We start from the raw sequence: 20668 nt of genomic DNA on the forward strand, positions 1-20668 counted from the left end.
ATCTTCCACTATTAAATCAAATGCACAATTAAATGAATATTGTGAGAGTAGCTATGGATAGAAGAAGTATGGGAACAGCAGCGGACCCAGGATCCAAGACTAGCGAGGTACAAATGATATATCACCGAAAGAATAATTTAATTTCGCCCATGTATTGAAAGTAAAGAATGGAACCATATAAACTAAGTTTTTTTACTACGCCTACTTAGCTGATTTGCTAAAAAATTTTAAACAACAAATTAAATATATAAAAGTCAAAATTATTTAAAATTATATAAATCAGTTTAAAAAAAAGTTTAGAAAATCATGAAAAAAAAATGTGTGAATATGTGCGCGCGCGCGCGGGCGCACGCATATGCAAACATTAAATTATTGCGTATAGAGAAACATGACCAGCCATGCCTACTCTCTATTCACTTCGACTTGCGCGAGGTATTTCTCTCCCTTCCTCTGTCAAAATTAAAGATTCCTTTTTGAATCATGAATAATATTTCAAACTAAATACATTATTTATATTCACACTCCATGTGTATTTTAATTATATATTAGTTCATCTGTACATGTAAGAGATTCCTTTGTTTACATTTTTAATTAATTAGGTAATTTCTTATCCAATGCTTGTTAGACAGCAACCTTTTAATTTTTATGTATATAGTATCGTAGCAGATATTCCTTAACGTTTACAGACTTACAAGCATAACAAAAACAGTAAGCAGAGTTATAAAAAACTACAATCTGACATAAAAATTTAAAAGTCTATTTTATAATTATCTTTCCAATTTAAAATTTCACGCTTCTCACACTTCTCGAAATGAAAAGGTGCACAGAACCAGCTTGTTTTCTGGTTTCTTTGTATTTGTCCTCGAATTCAATTAGCTTGGCCTAAGTAAATAATGTATGGGGTTACTTTTGGAGCCAGCTCATTAATTAAAATCTCATTTAGTATTATCAAATATGTATTGGCGATGAAATAATCCTTTTGTTATAGTGATTTCTTATAGCTTCATTGGAATTTGATCATCACCGTTGTGACGAAAAGCAGTAAATAAATAGTAGGGTTAAATAGTAAATTAGCCCTTAAACTAGAGATCCAAAAGTATCTGATACCCTAAACTCATTTTCAGTGCAACGTTTGCTTTCAACATTTGAAAACTATGTAATTTGGCTTCTATCATTAACAAAAGTTAATTTTGACAAATAGTTAATCAAAAAATTATAGAAAAGAACTTCAAGAATTACAGAAAGGAGCCAATAAATTTTTTTTAGCCCTTTACTGTAATTTTTTGGTTCTTATTTGTACTTTTTGTATCTCTAATTTTCTATTATTTTTTTAATTTTTTATCATTTTCTGATCAACTAATAGTCAAAGTTAACTTTTATTAATAATAGAAACAGTATTATATCATTTTCAAAATTTAAAGGGAAATATTGTACTAAAAATAAATATAAAATTCCAAACACTCCTCAATCTATAGTTTAGGGCCAATTTGTCATTTATCCTGCCTAGATAATATCATAAGTACATTGTTAATAACATTGCTTTTCCTATGAAAGAATATTCCTACGAATATGATGGTTTTTGGTCATCAAAAAATGTTCATTGAACAATAAAATTACATCTCTGGCAAAAAAAGAGGTTACGCTTCTTCTAGCCTAAGATGATGTATCAATACCTACTACACACGCGTACCAATAAAATTAAGTAAAGTCGGTTGACTTAATTAAATTAGTGGCAAAAAATTATTTTTTTTTTTCAAATTTGTCCTTAATTTTTAGTTTACATCCTCCTCGTGAATTCGAAATTTTTTCGAGAAAAACAACTACTTATATATATATATACACATACATTTGAGACTACAAAGGGACTACATATCTAGTAGATACTCCCTCTGGTCCATTTATAGGCAGAAAGAAAAGAATTTTTTTGATCCTATTTAAGGGTCATGTTATTAAATTTTTATTATAAATTTCATTTTTACCCTCCATTGAATGTTGAAAAAAAAATATATTATTAAAATGTGTATGTTTAATAGGGATAGAATTGAGAACTTATTATATTTTAAAACTGAGTTAATAAGTTTTAAAATTTTCTTTGATACTAGTAAAATATGTTAAAATTGACTTATAAATAGGGCCAGAATAATAGCTGATACCATCTTTCATAAATAAATTATTGATTGCAGAAAGATCTGAAATGCTTTTGTTGATCTTCTCCCTCTGAAATGATTATCATTGTAACGGTTGAGCGCAAAGCTCAAATTTAAATATAGATTACATGCGTTGCTTTAAATTAATACTCATTGAGAGAGCTTGTGTTCTTGATGATTTGATCAACTCAATCTATAGACTAGTTAGAGTTTAATATATAACTCCAAATATCAGGTGTGGATGTGAGAAAAGAGAAAAATATTAGTTGTTTATATACAAATATTAATAAAGCTATTCAGTAATCAGTAGTTTAGATTATAGCAGAATCTAGTTATATTTTTTAAAAAGATAAACTTGTATTAAAAGTTTATAAAATATTAATGCTTCATTGAATTACTTTCATTAGCAAAAGATAAAATGGTAAAAAAAAATAAATGTGTTGAGTTTCTAAAACGATCATAATCATTTTGAAACGAAGGGGAAGATTATCCTATGATGATGACGCTGATTTCATCCTAATCATCCCATTCGTCAAGTACTATCGCAATGAAAATAAATTCTTACGGTTTCACATGAAATTAATTTAAACAAACAAGAGAAATCACAATCATTGCTCTCTATAATATTATGGATTTTATTTTTAGTCTCTATAATTTTTTTTAGTGTTTTCAGTTTTTATAGAGACTGAAAATACTAAAACTACAAGAACCTTGGGAACAAACATAACTCAATCTTACTAAAACTATAAAAATTAAAAATACTGAAAGAAACTACAGAGATTAAAAGTAAAACCTGATAAAATTATAGGGATCGATGATTATGTTTTCCTAATCTCTGAAAAACATGTCCTTACTTCATACAAAGAGGACAAATTGAAACCTAGAGTCCTCCAAGGAAACAGAACCAATTATGTTTGCTCTTCATGCACATACACGTATCACAAGATATTCGATCCCCTAGCTTCCTTCATAGATTGTTTCAAACGTAGTGCGTACCATATCATGTGCTTATTATATAAAGAACCTGACAATGAATTAATTAAGTATAAAACAATAATATCAAACGCAGATTGCAGAAGTCAAATTTACTTACTAGATATCTGATCTGCCACATGCTTGAAGAAAGATAGCTTTATTATATCACGCTAGAGATCGATTCTTGTTGATTGAAACTATTTTAATGAACGAATTTATGTAGACCTTGGCATTCAGCCCTATTTGCGTGAGTTTTGAACTTTTTATTATTTTACTTATACAACTTACTCATTATGTAATAATATATATATATATATATATGCATACACACACAAAATATTTTTTCTGTCATGTGAAAAGTGAAAACATTGATATCTCCATCATTTTCTGCAGTAGTCATCTTTTTATATTTCCTTTTTTAAAAAAATAATTATTTTTTTGATAGGTACATTGTTATCACCCACATGCCTTTTTTTTTTTTTTAAATCAGAAAGTAATAATCAATATTAAAAAACAAGACTTAGATACTTAACCTTTTATATTGAAGATACTTTTATCCGACTACTTAAATTAAGACAAATGAATTTTATTATGTTAATAATATTAATAATGAAGAATTTGTTATAAAATAAATAATTTATAAAATATTCACATATTATGATTTATGAACAAGCACTTTGAATATGCAAGTCTAATTGATACATGAGTTTTTCTCTATTAAAAATATAATCATATTCAATGGCGATCATTCTAGTTTTGAGAAAATTTTGACTACTTGTAGATTCATCATAAAAATCTCACAACTAAGCTAATTATAAAGGTGAGTAGGTTTCATCATAAAGTATGTGCGCAAGCCTTAATTAACTTCATTGTTTAATTTGATTATCTTTTGGGGCACAAAAATGAGGGAAATGGATTTGTACTATATATACTCCTTTGATTATAATTACAAGGCAAAATTTTAAAGTTATATGTTCTGAATATAAGACAAATATAATAGTTAATTATTTTTTCATATTGTTTCTCTTTAATTACACCAAGTTATTGACAAACTTATAATTCACATAGCCACTTTATTATAGTTATTAATTTCAGTAAAAGGTAAAATTAAGAAGTTAAATATTTTGTGTAAGTTTAAGGATATTAATTCTTTAAGAACCATGAAAATGATAGAGAATGATTATATTCTCTAATTCTTTTTTCTCTGTCCAAACAAAGAGTTGGTGTATTTGGATTGAAAAAGTAAGTAGACTAGGAAGGAGTATTTTTAAATATTATCTTGTGACCATTTTTGATATTTAGTATTCAATCTTGTATGGAATATGATTGTTTTCAATAGGAAGATAACCTATAAGTAATAAAAAAACTTTTAAAAATTGTCTCATTATGACACCTTTTCACATCACTGCAAAAACAAAAACAGTAAATTAGCAACGGAATAAATTTCTATTGCTAATTTGTTGCTAATTCATCACTAATTCCATGGCTAAATTAGTGATAAAATTTAGCACCAGAATATTCCATAGCTAACATTCTGTTTTTTTTTGTCACTAATCCGTCAGAAATAATTTACCAACAAAAATTTTCATCACTAATTTTCAAGATATCTTATTCCGATTTAGTGACATGGTAATGATGTTTTGGTTCATCTAAAAATTAGCGACGGAATAAATCCGTTGAAAAATTTGCGACGGATTAGTGACAGAATGCATTCTGTCACAAAGTCAGAATAAGTTATCTTCATTTAGTGACAAAATTTTTTTGTCATGTCACTAACAAATTAGTGACTATGTTTTTATCAATGGGAATATTCCATCACTAACCCATTTAGCGACCAAATTTTCACTTATTAGTGACAGAAAATTCTGTTACTAATGAGCTATTTTTTTGTAGTGTCTATATCCAAGAGTGTTCAAAGTATTTCATAATTTAAATATATGTATATTAATACTTGAACTAACCACCTTATTCATATCATATTATTTAAGATTATCCAAAGTAAAGATGAGAGTGAGCATGAAGAGGAAGAAACTAAAGTCATTATTTGCATGCTATACTCAAGATTGAAGAACATAAAGATGAAGAGAATGATGTCCAAGAAGAGCTTAAGAAGAAGGAAGATTTATACAAATTTAAATGCACCTTGAAAGCCTTGAACTTGATAGGTATAATATCATTAGGCTAAAAATTTTTATGTTAAACTCATTGGTTTAGATATGCAATATTAGCTTAAAATATTTTAAAATCAAAACATGCATCCGAGGATCTTAAGAAAAAGAGTGAGATATAGTTTTCTATAATCATATTTTTCATCTTTGATTATTTATATCTCACAAGGTTTACAATATCTAATTATTAACTCCATAAAGTTTTTAAAATTATTCTACTTACTCAAAATGGATTTTAAGTTGAAAAAGTTATAAACACTTGAAGTCTAAGCTTTGAAATGAGAATTGTGCAAAAAATTAGATTTAAGATCATGTTATTAATCACATCTCTCACTATATAAATCATTTTAATGTGAAACATATCTCATTTGAAAGTAGACTCCATAAGATTTTCAATAATAGTTAGTTTGTTTAAAATAGAGTTCTATTGGGAAAGATATGAATTTTAAAAATTGTATGTTGACATATTGATTTTGCACGGTGTTTAGTTTTGACTTTTGATCACTCTTTTAATTATATCTCAAACATTAGGTTGAATTTAAATGGAAATTTTTTTCATTGAAAACTAGATTTCAAGAGCTTTTCAAAAATATATAATTTGCAAGATTTGGAGTAGCATTGAGCGAGTTATAGCCTTTCAAATTTCTACGAAGATTTTCCTTCCCATACATGAGTGGATGAAAATGTGCCCACACATGAATCAGCCCTGATATGCTTCAATGTCCAATTCATGCATGAATTCTCACTACATCCATGTGTGAATTAGCCTCCATAAACATTTTTTTTCACTTAATAGCTTCTTGATTCATTCCATGCTTGGATTAAGAGGTGCCCCCGCATGTTTAGACTTACAATGAAGCTTGGTGCTTCAAAACACATCATACACGCTTGGATCCTAGGTGATCTACACTTGGATTAGGTGAAGTGATTCTAGGCTTTAAGAGGGATAGCTCATCCAAGCTTGGATCATGACTATCCACACTTGATTGAGAGGTACATATAGCTCATCCAAGCTTGGGGCATGCTAGTCCACGCTTGAATGAGAACTCTAATAACATTAAATGTATTTCACATAAAAAGTGCTTTTTCACCTTTGCTTCACTCCTACTCATTCCCAACAGTTATAAACAGTCATATTTTATCTCTAATGGCTATTTTACTCTATGGGCTATATATATAACACTCAAAACATATATTAACAAGTGAATGAGCCCATAAATCATTGGGCTATGAGATTTAAGTTCTTCGTATTGTTATTATATGAAAAATATTGTTCTTAAGCCAATATCATCTATATCTTCATCTTTTGAATATTAGAGCTTCATTGTACTCATTCTTGCTTTTAGAGAAAGTTTCAATTGAGTGACTTACATATTCAAAATCTTTATAAAGGTGAAAGAGAGATTTCCCTTGTAATCAAGAGAGGTAGTTCTCTTGGAAGAAAAAACTCATTGGTGTAATGAGTGATTGTAACGGCTCAAAAGTGCTCAAATCAAACTTGTAGATTATAGTGGAGAAATCTCAAATGGTTTGCTTGAGAATTGGATGTAGGCTTAAGTGGTAGAGTTAAACCAGAATAAATCATAGTTTACATTCTCTCTTCCCTTAACTCTTTATGTTTCCAACAATTATAGTTTATGCCTTAACTTCCACATAGAAATTGATTTTGCACATATTGACCCTATGAAAATTACTTTAGCATTCTTGCAATTAAAATTTAGAACTTGAATTTGCTCAAACTTTTCCTTACACTTAGTTTTATTAAAAAAGTTTTAAAAGAATTGAAAATTTCATAAACACCCAATTCACCCCTTCTTGAGTGTGTTGCCATATCTAACATAGTAATCATAAGACAAGGACCTACAACATTTGGTCTTAACAAAATCTATGAAGGAACAGCAATTGGATGGTGGCAGGGATGTGGATGGCAACGACAACTGTGAAACATTGCTGCAGGTCATGGTCAGAATTCTAACATGAGAAGAACATGGCTGCACAATTTAGGTCAAACACAATACAATCTCAGTTTAAAGTTGGGGAGAGGCAATTTTAGATTATCATATTATAGTATTGGCGTATTAGTTTCATTAATTAGTCACAATGCAACAAAATAATATCCCTCCCCTCCTTAGCCCCCTTTTTTGCCTCCCCTCCCCTCCATTTTTACAATCCAAACAAGGAGAGGGGAGCAAAATCCCTCCCCTCCCCTTCCCTAAACCAAACAGGGGGCAAAACAATATTGTTACACCTTAATTAGTGCTACTTTATGAAGCTAATTAATATGACTAGTTTGCGTGTGATGATTAAAGGTATCGGACAAATTAAAGGTTCAAGATAATCCAATTTTGACTCTCATTTGAATCCAAGATTTACCGTACAATACTCTAGCTATGTTGAATCATCATTAAGGAATTTGCTAAGCCACTCCAGATTCAGTGATGAGTTCTCTTCGGAGAAATTAAAGAACTCATCCACATCAAAATCAAGCTTTGATGATGAATCTTCTTCTTCATGACCTTCTTCGTTATTTGAATTCTCTTCTTCTTTTGTTCTCTCTTCTTCCTCATCAGCAATATGAACCTTAATTTCTTTTACCATCATCACTTTTTGTTGATCTCCTTCTCTTTCTGGGCACAGACCAGTTTGCTTCTCTCTATGCTTCACCTTCTTGCACAAATGAGAGTTCCAATAATTTTTTATTTCATTATCTGTTCGTCCTGGTAGTCTTCCCGCAATTAAGGACCACCTACGACATTTATCACAAAAAATTACTAGGTTGGGTAAAGATTCTTAAATAATCTTATTATGTTAACTAAAAATTACATACATAGCATGGAGTATTAATTACCTTTAATTTTAGACTTTAAGTGTATATTAAAGCATATGTACTTCCTCCAGACTTTATTATGAGACACTTTCAACAAACCAATTAATAACAATTAATTCATTAAATATGTCTTAAAATTAAAAAAAATTACTTTACCCCTATCAAAACTAGGAAGAGAAATACACAATATATGATAAGTAATAAAATTAAATTTACAACAGGGGTAAATTTTGAAAATGAGAATTTTTAACCTCCATATACCTTATATTAAGGACTAAAAAATCTTGCTAAAAAGTGTCCTATGAACTGGAGAGAGTATATCTCATTTGCGGTATAGAATTAACATATCAAATGTGGCCTACGTTGAGGAGTAGAGGGTGAATGGTGTATGTGAGTATAATTTGATTCTAGAAACCTTCTTAATTTTATAATTAAATCTGTTTCCTTGTATGAGATAATTAATTAACCCAGATTTCATAAAACTTTTTGGTGTTAATATCAATAATTGGTTTCTGAATGTCACGATGAATTCTCGACTAACCCAAATTGAGTTAGCTCAAACTATAACTGTAAAGTATTCCTTATAACAATTTGTTTTCCATACACAGAACTTGAACTTGAACATTTCTTGAAGAAAACAAATGTCCCATCCACCTTAATTAACCAAGTATTGTTAATTAGTTAGTTCATTAATTACTCTTCATCAATAGATGTATTTAGTCTTTTAAGCTATAGTGTGAATAAAAAAAACGTTGGTCATAACAGCACTACGTTTATCAACGCGGGCAATGTTATGAACCCAACCCGCCCCCCCCCCCCCAAAAAAAAATAGTCATTCTATTAATATCAACATATCAATTACAAACACAAGTAGCCAAAGCCAAACAATGCACTAAAAAAAAAATCTGTTAATGTACATTTGAAAGACTAAATTATATAAAAGAATGACTCCAAATAAATTGTACGTATTTTCTCAGATTATGATTTTGATGCCCAAAAAAAAAAAGGATCTTTGATGCAAAAACCTGTTTCCAAGGAGTTTATGAAGGCGAATTATCAAATCCTCTTCCTCATCTGATATGTTCCCTCTCTTGATATCAGGCCTCAGATAATTCAACCACCTTTGCCTGCAACTCCTGCAACTCCTATTAACACCTGTACAAACCAAATCTCTAATAAGCTTTATATATAAATCGTTCGGGTGTATTCCGCCTCTTAATTTTAGAACGTTTTTTCTAATGAAACTAATCTGATATGGGAACAGGGTTTGGAGCTTCCAATGTGCCTTCCTTTAATGTCATTTGCACGTGATGCCTCACCTTCCTGATCGATTTCATTTTCCCTTTTCCTTTATACCAATAGCTTATACATAACATAAGAGAGATTCTAATATCTTGAAGTCTGGAAACAATAGAGTTTTATAATTTTCAGGATTTGAAAAAAAAAATCAAATTTTATGGTATTTTTCTTTGAAAAATCAAAAAAAAAACTTTTCTGAAATTTCAAGATATGAAGGTTTCTTAATTCATTTAAAAGTCAATGATTCAAAGAAAAAGCAAAAACGAAATTAGGAATGATATTTGCGGTCCCAAACCCTAATATTGAGCATCCCATAAGCTTTTTTTATGGCACAGAGAGAGAGAGAGAGAGAGAGAATGAGATATACACACACACACACATACACACCTGCTTTAGCAGCAACGAAGTTCCACCTTTGAGGTCCATGAAGTGCAATAGCCTGAGCTAGTTTTGAATCTTCTTGTTGAGTCCAAGCTCCCTTGCGGATAGGCAAATTTGTAGTGTCAGCTTCGAATTGCTTCTTCACTTTTCTCTGTATACAAACATGGGACCTACAACAAGCCATCATTAACTTCTGCTTAACACCTTTTAGATCCAAAGTAAGATACTGAAAGAGACGACACAGATTTAATTTGCTGTGTTTTACATTACACAGATTCTTCGGTGGATTCATAAAAAGAGAACTTCCATGTAATGCCCTGTAATTATATATATTAACATTAACAACAACTTACCAAGTGCATGTGCACCCCAAAAACAGATCGACTTGCTTCTTCACGAGATTGACCATTCAAAACCTAGATTCCCACATGTTTAATTACTTTAATTTTTTATTTTTTATTTAAAGAATTAATGTCTCTTATCACTATATTATAGCCTAAGTGGCTCCTATATTGTACATATATTCTATTACAAAACAGATGGCTGTTAAAGAGAGATGCTTGATTTAACTAGTTGAGAGAATTGAATTAGCATATCTTGAGGCATTGAGTTCGAATCATGAGATATGCAATCGCATTAAACAAAAAATGCCAAAAACATCCCTTATTTGGTAAAAACAATCGGATTAGTTTTTGGGTGGGAGGAGGGAGGTGGTATGATACCCCAAATTTCCCAATAGCGTTGGTCCTAGCGGGGAGCTACTATTAATTGCCCTTGACATTGCTTAAATTTGATTCAATCAGATAGCCATATTAAAAGAATACCAATAAAAGCTTAGGCAAGCAATTATTAAATAATTAAAGAATTATTGTCTCTCACTATACTGCCCAAAAACAGGCTTGCTTCTTCACGAGATTGATGATTAAAACCCTAGCTTCCCACATGTTTAATTACTTTCTATTTTTTTCTGTAAACAATTAAAGAATTGATGTCTGTCACTATGTTACAACTTCATAAGTGGCTGCTATCGTTCATATATTCTATTATAAAATAGATGCCACTATTAAGTGACACTTGATTCAACTGATTTTCGAGTTTGAGTCATGAAATATATAGCCACATTAAATAAAAAATGTTGAATATTCATACCTAATTTGGTAAAAACAATCCTACACTTTAGGAGTTTGGATTAATTGGGAGGGAGGTGATAATGCCCCTGATTTGCCAAGATGCATTGGTCCAGTGGAGAGCTACTATCAATTATGCTTGACAATGTTCAAATTTGATCCAATCCGGTAGTCATATTAAAAAAGACTGATAAAAGCTTAGGCGAACAAATGTTAAATGTGCGAATGTCTATAAATAAATAGGTTTATTAAACCTCATGCACTTGGTAATAGAGTGACGAAATAACCGAGGTTATCTTTTGTCATATCTGTTGTCATGAGGCAGATATATTGTTTAGAACAGCTTGGATAGTCTGCCCTATTTGTTTTAATTGATTCTTTATAAAAGAAAAATTCAATTTCGTCTTTTGGTAAAAAGAAAAATAAAAGAAAATTTTAAAACAAAGGTGCTATTTCTTAACGGGAAAATTCAGTGAATGATTAGCAAAAAGCTGCCAGTAATTAATTTTTGAATTTGTGTAGTAATGTATATGTATTATATACATATATATATATATATATATATATAATTCTTAATAAGAATTTAAGTATAGCTATGAATCGCTATATAACTTATTAGTATTTAGTTCATGGCTTTGCCCAAATTAAAGCGATTTTGAAAACCAAATTATGGGACACGTTTGCCATATATAATTAAGCTGAGTCGAAACAGTGCTGTAACTAAACTAATGTTATGACCCAATAAAAAAAAGGAAAAATATACTTACAAGTCCTTATAGTTTGACTCGATTTTAAATTAGATCCTTACAATTTATTTTGTTTTAATCAAACCTTTATAGTTTCATCTATTATATATATACTCACCCCTAAAGGTTAAAATTAACAATGAATATTATATTTTACAAAACAAAAATACACTTGGAGTTTCAAGAAATTTAATTTAATACTTTTAGCCAAAATTGGAAAAGGAAAATTTGATTTAATCCACTGTTTATATTTTTATTATAATTTTTTATGAAAATTTTACATATATAAAAATATTTAGAAGACAACTTAACTATATAAATTTTAAGTTATAAAAATTATGTAATTAATTTTAAAGTCATACAATCATTTAATAAAAATATAAAAGTTCTTAATTTTGTTTTTTAAAGGAAAAATATAAGGATTTTAACTTTTAGGGATTAAAAATTTTAATTCATTAAACTATATGGACTCAATTAAAACAAAATAAATTGTAGGGACCTAATTTAAAATTAAGTGAAACTGTAAGGACCTGCATAACTCCGCCTATGTTTATAGCCGGTCCCAAGCCCGGGTAAAGGAGGAGGGTTGTGTTAGGCCATCAACAACCAATGTAAAAATTTGTTGAATCTATCATGAACATGGACAATAGACCTTATAATGTTAATGTTAGGTCGTTGCCCGTAAGTAACGCGCTGCATGGCCCGAGTACAGTGATAAGTGAGTTAGAGCCGCTGCATCGGCGCCCGGATGTAGTGTTAAATGAGCAAGGGCTATCGCGTCATTCTGGACGCACGCGGCTAAAGAAGTTAGTCCATAAGAGCAAAATTAGATTTGGTACTTGGAATGTTGGGACATTAAATTGTAAATCTGTAGAGGTTGTAGGGGTTATGATTCAAAGGAAAATCAATATCCTTTGCTTGCAAGAAACAAAATGGCGTGGAGAAGAAGCTAAGGATATTCAAGGTTTCAAACTTTGGTATACAGGAAAAGTAAGTGCACGCAATGGAGTAGGCATCATTATAGATAAGGAGTGGAAGAAGAACGTTGTAGAAGTTAGCAGAATTGGAGACAGAATTATTTCTTTAAAAATGATAATTGGACGTGAGACTGTTAATATTGTTAGCGCTTATGCGCTGCAAGTCGGGACAGAAGCCAGTCTTAAGGAATTATTTTGGGAGGATCTGGAGGGGTTGATTCGACACATACCACAGAGTGAAAAGATTTTTATTGGAGGAGACTTTAATGGGCATGTCGGGAGGGAAGCTGGTCAGTATGCGAGGGTGCATGGTGGTTTTGGTTTTGGAGAGCTAAACAATGAAGGACAAACTCTTCTTGATTTCTCATTGGCGTATGATTTTAAGATTGCCAACACTTGTTTCAAGAAGAGAGATGAGCATCTCATCACTTACAAAAGTGGAGCCTCAAGGTCACAGATTGATTTTCTTTTGGTTAGGAACACTGATAGAAAACTTTGTAAAAATTGTAAGGTGATCCCCGAGATGCTGTAACGACACAACATAGGGTCCTAGTCCTTGATGTGTGTATTATGAGTAAAATCCAAAAACGTCGACAAGTAGTAACACCAAGGATTAGGTGGTGGCAATTAAAAGGTAAGAAGCAAGATATTTTCAAGCGAAATCTTTTGGATAAAGGAATTTGGGATTCTCAGGGAAGTGCTAACATCATATGGGAGGATATAGCTAAAAAGATACGGGAGGTTGCAAAAGTAGTTTTGGGAGAATCGAAAGGTTCTGGTCCGAGAGATAAGGAGTCTTGGTGGTGGAATAATAGTGTACAGGACAAAATCAAGTATAAGAAGAATTGTTTTAAAGCCATACATTTGTGTAACAATGAGGAAAATTGGGAGAGGTACCGTATGGCTAAGAAGGAAACTAAGAGAGCTGTGGGTGAAGCTCGTTCTAAAGCTTTTGAAGAATTTTATAAGAACCTTGAGACGAAGGAAGGAGAGCAAAATATTTATAAGATTGCCAAGAGTAGGGAAAGAAAATCAAGAGATCTAGAACAGGTAAGGTGTATTAAGGATGAAGAGGGAAGAATTTTAGTTACAGATGATGAAATTAAAAATAGATGGGAGACTTATTTTTCTAAACTTTTCAATGATGGAGAGGATTCATCTAGTAACTTGGAGGATTTAGTAACTGGTGAAGGAGAACAAAATTTGTCATTCTATCGAATAATACGTGATAAGGAGGTAAAGGAAGCTCTTAAGAAAATGGCAAATGGTAGAGCCAACGGACCTGATTGTATATCTATCGAAGCGTGGAAATGTTTAGGTGAAGAAGGGGTGAGATGGTTAACTAGGTTATTTAATGTGATTTTACGGTCCAAGAAAATGCCTGATGAGTGGAGGAGAAGTACATTAATTCCTATTTATAAAAATAAAGGAGATATTCAGAATTGTACTAACTATAGAGGGATTAAACTCATGAGCCACACAATGAAATTGTGGGAGAAAGTAATTGAGCACAGGTTGAGATTGGAGACAAGTATTTCTGAGAATCAATTTGGTTTTATGCCAGGTAGATCAACTACAGAGGCGATTTATCTACTAAGGGGATTAATGAAAAGTATCGTTGTAAAGATAAAGATCTACACATGGTTTTTATTGATTTGGAAAAAGCTTATGACCGTATACCAAGAGAAGTGCTTTGGAAAGCGTTGGAAAAAAGGGAGTACGGATTGCTTATATTAAAGCCATACAAGATATGTATGAGGGGGTAAAAACTAGTATAAGAACGCCTAGTAGTCAAACAAAGGATTTTCCTATAAAGATTGGACTACATCAGGGATCATCTCTGAGTCCTTATTTGTTCAACTTGATTTTAAATGTTTTGACGGAACATATTCAAGAGGAAATCCCGAAATGTATGCTCTTCGCGGATGATATAGTTCTTATAGCAGAGACAAGAGAAGAGGTTAATTGCAAACTTGAGTTATGGAGGAGGACATTGGAGTCGAAAGGTTTTCGTCTGAGTAGAAGTAAGACGGAATATTTATATTGTAAATTTGGTAAAGGACTATTCGAAAATAATTTGGAAGTGAAATTGGGAGATCAAATTATACCTCAAGTGGAAAAGTTTAGATATTTGGGAGCCATTATTCAAAATGATGGCGAAATCAGTGGAGATATTTCACATAGAATTCAAGCTGGGTGGTTTAATTGGAGAAAAGCTAAAGGAGTTATTTGTGACCATAAGGTGCCTAATAAACTTAAAGGAAAGTTTTATCGCACTGCTATCAGACCGGCAATGTTATATAGTAGTGAATGCTGGGCTCTAACGGGACAGCAAGAGCATAAAGTTGGAGTAGCAGAGATGAGAATGTTACGATGGATGTGCGGACATACACGTAAAGATAAAATTCGAAATGAGCACATACGCGAAAAAGTGAGGGTGGCACCTATTGAGGAAAAAATGGTAGAAAATCGGTTGAGATGGTTTGGGCATGTACAAAGAAGACCAAGGGAGGCACCAGTGAGAAGAGTGGAACATATAACTTTGAGTCCGATTAAGAGAGGTAGAGGAAGGCCTAAGAGAACACTCTTGGAAGTTGTTGAACGTGATCTCTTAATTAATAATATTCCTAAAAGCTTGATAAATGATAGAGCACAATGGCGTCTTGCAATCCATGTAGCCGACCCCACCTAGTGAGATAAAGCTTGTTGTTGTTGTTGTAAGGACCTGCATATATGTTTTTTTCCTTAAAAAAACACTTTTTCTCATGCATGAGAGAAGCAACAGGTGTTTAATTTCCCTTAAAATATAATATCAATTATTTCTTACATTTTATGTATATCAATGCAAGATCGGCACTATCTTCAAAAAAAAAATCTTTAGTTTAATTTACATACAGAAATTGTTTATCGGTTAGCTTTCTATGGCTAAGATAAATAAATTTAAAGAGAAAGAACTTGTGATTTCCTTCATTTGGAAAGTATGGAATCTCAATCTCACAACAGAGCATGGTTGGTAGGAAGGAAAAAAAATTAAGAAAGGAAGGGCCATGGAGAAAATCTATCTTGTTATATTTATTAGTCATTATAGTTTTCTAATGGAAAACTCACTTTCATCAAATATGATGAAGAAGAACACATTAATTCTATCAAAATAGTTAAGGAAACTTCTCTCTTGATAACCATAATGTGAAGGGTAAAAAAGAAAACAACATGCTCTTTATTGTTTAAAACAAATCATCTATATTTTTATCGTGTCATTTACCCCTTTTTTCTTAAAGAAAAGCTTCATGTTCAAATGTTTTATTATTTTTTTAAAATTTTTTTATTCATAGCAAATATACAATATATCCCTTTTCATTCTCATACGTCGTATGTCTTCTTCATCCATTTAATTGATCTAAGGAAACCTAGCCCTAACAAAAAATATGAGTTAAAGTTCAGCTTTTAATAACAAATATACATGCTTTTATAAGATAAATATTTGATGCAAAACTAAGGGGCTCTTATTACAATAAATTCTTCTGAAATGGCCTTAAATGCCATTGTCCCTTGATTATTATCACTTAAAAGCTGTTCAAAATCATATTATAAGACAACTTTGGTGGCATTTTGTTCTCCCAAAATATAAGATAATTTGAGAAAAATAAGGCTTCATAAATGGTACTTTCCAATATTACCCTTCAAGTAAAGAGAAAATTAAAATGATATTATAACATAATGTTTAAGTGTGTAAGGGTATTTTTAAAAGTTTATAATTTTATTTTGAAACTAGTTTATAAAAAATTGAAATAATATTATAATATAATGATTAAATATATAGGGACATTTTTGAAATTTTATAATTTTGTTTTGTAATGTAATGATATTTTTTGGTTGAGGTACAAATAATATACCAGCAGGAGCAAAATTAAATTTAAACCATGTACTAAAAGTAATGAATAGAATTATATAAATTAGGTTTTTTTAGATGTTCAAGGGTTGAGAATCGAATTTCAACCACCCGTTTAAATAATAACGAGACCACAACCACGTATATTAAGTTGATTTGTTAAAAAAATTTAAACAACAAATTAAATATATAAAGGTCAAAATTATTTAAAACTATATGAATAATTTTAGAAAAATTTAGAAAAAATAAAATAAATGATTCACTAAAAACATGAGAATTAAACCGCTACAACAAATATTAGATCTAAAGTCCTCGATGTCCAATTATATATATTTCTTCCCTCTAACAAATCTATATCCCAACCCCTTGCCTGGATCTAATTTAGTGATTGTCATCTCTCTCCCTCTTTCTTCCTCTTCTCTTGTTCCTATTTCAATCAGTAAATTAAAAACTAACACATTAATGGGGGCAAATTAGATAATTGCTCACTCTCAAATATACATAAGTCTGCCACTGTATGGGAATTCTTGAAAGGGTCCATTTCCCCATTATATTATTATCCTCATTTCCTTGAAAGCCTTCCATTTACATCAAAACTAACCTAAAAGGTGAATTTATGAATAAATCAGAAACAATAATAACACAACTTTAACCAATAGGCTAAGTCTAGTAAAAATGACTAGTTCATCATAATGTGGTGTTCAAATTCTAAGTAGAAGAAATGCTCACATTTAGTGTTTGATTTACCTTGAATAAAAATGTCTCTAATAAGAATACGTTATAAACTACAATAATAATTATAATAATGCAACTTTAGACTCATATATACAAAATGCACATGCAACTTGTGTATAGAGAAACATGACCAGCTATGCCTGCTCTTCATTCACTTCAACTTTTGCGAGACATTCTCTCTCTTCCTTTATTGATTGTCTCAAAATTAAAGATTCCTTTTTGAATCATGAATCATATTATCAAACTAAATACATTATTATATATTCACACTGCATGTGTTATTATAATTATATATTACTTCATTTCAACATGTAAGAGATTCCTATATGTTTACGTTTTTTATTAATTGGATAATTTCTTATCCAATGCCTGTTGAATAGCAGCCTGTTGATTTATATGTATAGTATTGTAGCAGATATTCCTTAACGTTTACAGACTTACAAACATAACAATAATAGTAATCGGAGTTTAAAACAAAACTACAATTTGATATTCAAAGTCTATTTATAATCAGATTTTTCAATTTAAAATTTCACGCTTCTCACATTTCTTGAAATGAAAAGATAGACAAAACCAGGTTATTTTCTGGTTTCTTTGTATTGTCCTTCATCAAAAAAAAATGTACAAATTAATTTCTAAATTTAAAATAAATGAATTTATATTGCGCATTATAAACAAAAAAAGATATCATTAAAATAAAGTTCTAAAACAAATGTTGTTTAAGTCAGGTGGCGGAATGGAAGTGACTCATTCCGAGGATTTGAATATTATATAGATAGAAAACAATTATATTGAAAAAGCTATCAAAATTGAATTTTATGTCTCAATATGATTCGACTGATCAATATGAAAACCAACATCCATTTTAACAGTATTTTAATCTTTTAAAAAAAACTCAAAAGAGAATTTGAAAATATACTTTCAAAAATAAATGAGAAGGTTATCTATATTAAACTTGGTTGAATTAGATATATATTAGGTTTGTCATTCTATCAAAATAATTTAAGCTAACTTGATGAAATTCACCTTAATCTTTTAAAATATATAAAACATTTTTAACCAAATTTTACCTTCTAATAACTTACTTAACTGTCTTCAAACTGACATCATATTTTTATATTTATCCTTATTTAATATATTGGTTGACTTAGAAGTAAATATAAAATGATTTATTATTATGAACATTTTTAGAAAAAAATACATTAATTATGTCTTGAAACAATAAAAATGTTTTGCATTTTTAATGAAGTACCTTTAATTCATTCTTTAATTAATCCATGTGAGACCTTTCTTTTAATATAATCTGATAATCTATCCATTTCTAATTTAAACTTGATATAAGCAGGAGAGAGTAGTTATATATATATATATATATATATATATAACTTGCAAATATATTTTCGAAAATAAATGAGAAGGTTATCTCTGTCACATTTAAAGTTTAAACACATGATACAGGGGGGGCAAGTGTATAGTTTTCTAATACTATACACCACACACAAACATAAAATAAAAGAGCTATACATAGCTGTTTTACTCTATGTCTCAATTCATGAGTCATCAATCCCGTGAACAAAGTCTCATCATTTTCAACCACACATCATCGCCAGTATATATCTCTCATGTCGATGAGGAGCTTCTTCTCCAACGAGAAGTTAAAGCATCTTTTTTCACAAAGTGCCCATACGCACAACAAAATCTTTCTCTTTCACTGTCACATATATTTCTTGTTTAAAAGGTGTTGAGTGAAAGTTATATGCTTAATAATGGCTGCTTCAAACATTCATTATCCTATAAAGAGCAAATTAGTGAAGCCAGTTGAAGCCAACAAAAAGGGAGCTTGGACACCTGAAGAAGATACCAAACTAGCTGAAGCCATCGCAGTTCATGGCGCCAAAAGGTGGAAATCGATTGCAGCTAAAGCAGGTATACGTATTATTACTTACACAGTTCATATACAGGGATAACGAAACTTTTTGTCTCTAAAATTTATCTTAGTTATTAATCTGATCTCTAAAGTTTAATCTTTATCAACCAAGTCTTAGCAAATTTAGGGATGATATACATCTTGGACGTGTTATAATTTCTACGTCGGTTTCTTGATATGTACTGATTCTGTAGATGAAAATTATCAACAGGTCTTGATAGGAATGGTAAGAGTTGCAGGCTAAGATGGTTGAACTATCTGAGACCAAACATCAAGAGGGGGAACATATCAGACCAAGAAGAGGATTTGATATTTCGTCTTCACAAACTGGTCGGAAACAGGTCTGATCACTTGATATACGTATGTTATGAGTCTCACATCATAAACTCTCACGAGAAAAGAGAGTTTTACAAGTTCAAGATAGTTTCCCATCTAACTGGATGGTTCTTTGGGACGTGAGCTTTCCTTTTTAGGCTTGTGAGGTAATTCAGATTTTTGATAAATATATATATATATGTATGTATATATAAATGTTTTGCTAGGTGGTCTTTGATTGCTGGAAGGTTACCAGGACGAACAGACAATGAAATAAAGAACTACTGGAATTCTCATTTGAGCAAGAAAATGAAGCAGAGAGAGAAGAAGAAGGAGAACCAAATAGAGTGTTCATCATCGACAAGAGATCATCATGAGAAAGACGAAAGACTAGTAGAAGTGATGGCGGAAGAGAGTAATAATAATGATATTCCTGCAGAGGCAACATTGGAGACAACAGTGGAAGAAGAGAATCCAAATGAAGAAGAGGATGAACAATATTCGTGCAAGTTCTTCAATTTTGATGAGAATGATGGGTTGTTCGATTTTTTGGATGAAGGTCCATTGAATTTGGAGTGGCTTAGCAAATTCCTCGAATTCAATGCGTGAGTAAATAATGTATGGGGTTACTTCTGGAGCCAGCTCATTAATTAAAATCTTATTTACTATTATCAAATATGTATTGGCGATGTAATAATCCTTTGTTATAGTGATTTCGTATAGCTTCATTGGAATTTGCTCATCACCTTTGTGACGAAAAGGAGTTAATAGATGGTAGGGTTAAATAGTAAATTAATCCTTAACTAGAGGTTAAAAAGTATCTGACATTATAAACTTGTTTTCAATGCAATGTTCTTTTTCAACATTTGAAAAACTATGTAATATAATCCTTATCATTGACAAAAGTTAATTTGACAGATAGTTAATCAAAAAATTATAAAAAATAACTTCAAGAATCACAGAAAGGAGCCAATAAAATTTTTTTGTCCTTTACTATAAGTTTTTGGATTCTTACACTACAAAAAATATGACTTTTGGCGACAACTTTTAGCGGCGACTAAAAAAGTCGCCGCTAAAAGTGGACTTTTGGCGGCGACAATTAAAGTCGCCGCCAAAGTGAAATTTGAAAAGTTGCCACCAAAATTATTTTTTAAC

At 30.7% G+C, this 20668-nt stretch overlaps 2 protein-coding genes across 2 annotated transcripts; one reads left to right on the forward strand and one right to left on the reverse strand.

Moving 5' to 3' along the window:
- Nucleotides 1-7678: 7678 nt before the first annotated feature.
- Nucleotides 7679-9981, reverse strand: LOC129294933 (transcription factor WER-like). The gene is made up of 3 exons (XM_054933398.1): nucleotides 9804-9981; nucleotides 9143-9272; nucleotides 7679-8036 (listed from the first exon to the last, which is right to left on the reverse strand). The coding sequence occupies exons 1-3, from the start codon at nucleotides 9979-9981 to the stop codon at nucleotides 7679-7681; spliced, it is 666 nt and encodes a 221-aa protein (XP_054789373.1).
- Nucleotides 9982-18963: 8982 nt separating this feature from the next.
- LOC129294939 (transcription factor MYB82-like) lies at nucleotides 18964-20194 on the forward strand. The gene is made up of 3 exons (XM_054933407.1): nucleotides 18964-19197; nucleotides 19410-19539; nucleotides 19741-20194. The coding sequence occupies exons 1-3, from the start codon at nucleotides 19038-19040 to the stop codon at nucleotides 20120-20122; spliced, it is 672 nt and encodes a 223-aa protein (XP_054789382.1). The 5' UTR covers nucleotides 18964-19037; the 3' UTR covers nucleotides 20123-20194.
- Nucleotides 20195-20668: the final 474 nt, after the last annotated feature.

The sequence above is a fragment of the Prosopis cineraria genome, unplaced genomic scaffold (assembly GCF_029017545.1).
Source record: "Prosopis cineraria cultivar Desert tree isolate PC_DT_omini unplaced genomic scaffold, ASM2901754v1 PC22, whole genome shotgun sequence".
Lineage (NCBI taxonomy): Eukaryota > Viridiplantae > Streptophyta > Magnoliopsida > Fabales > Fabaceae > Prosopis > Prosopis cineraria.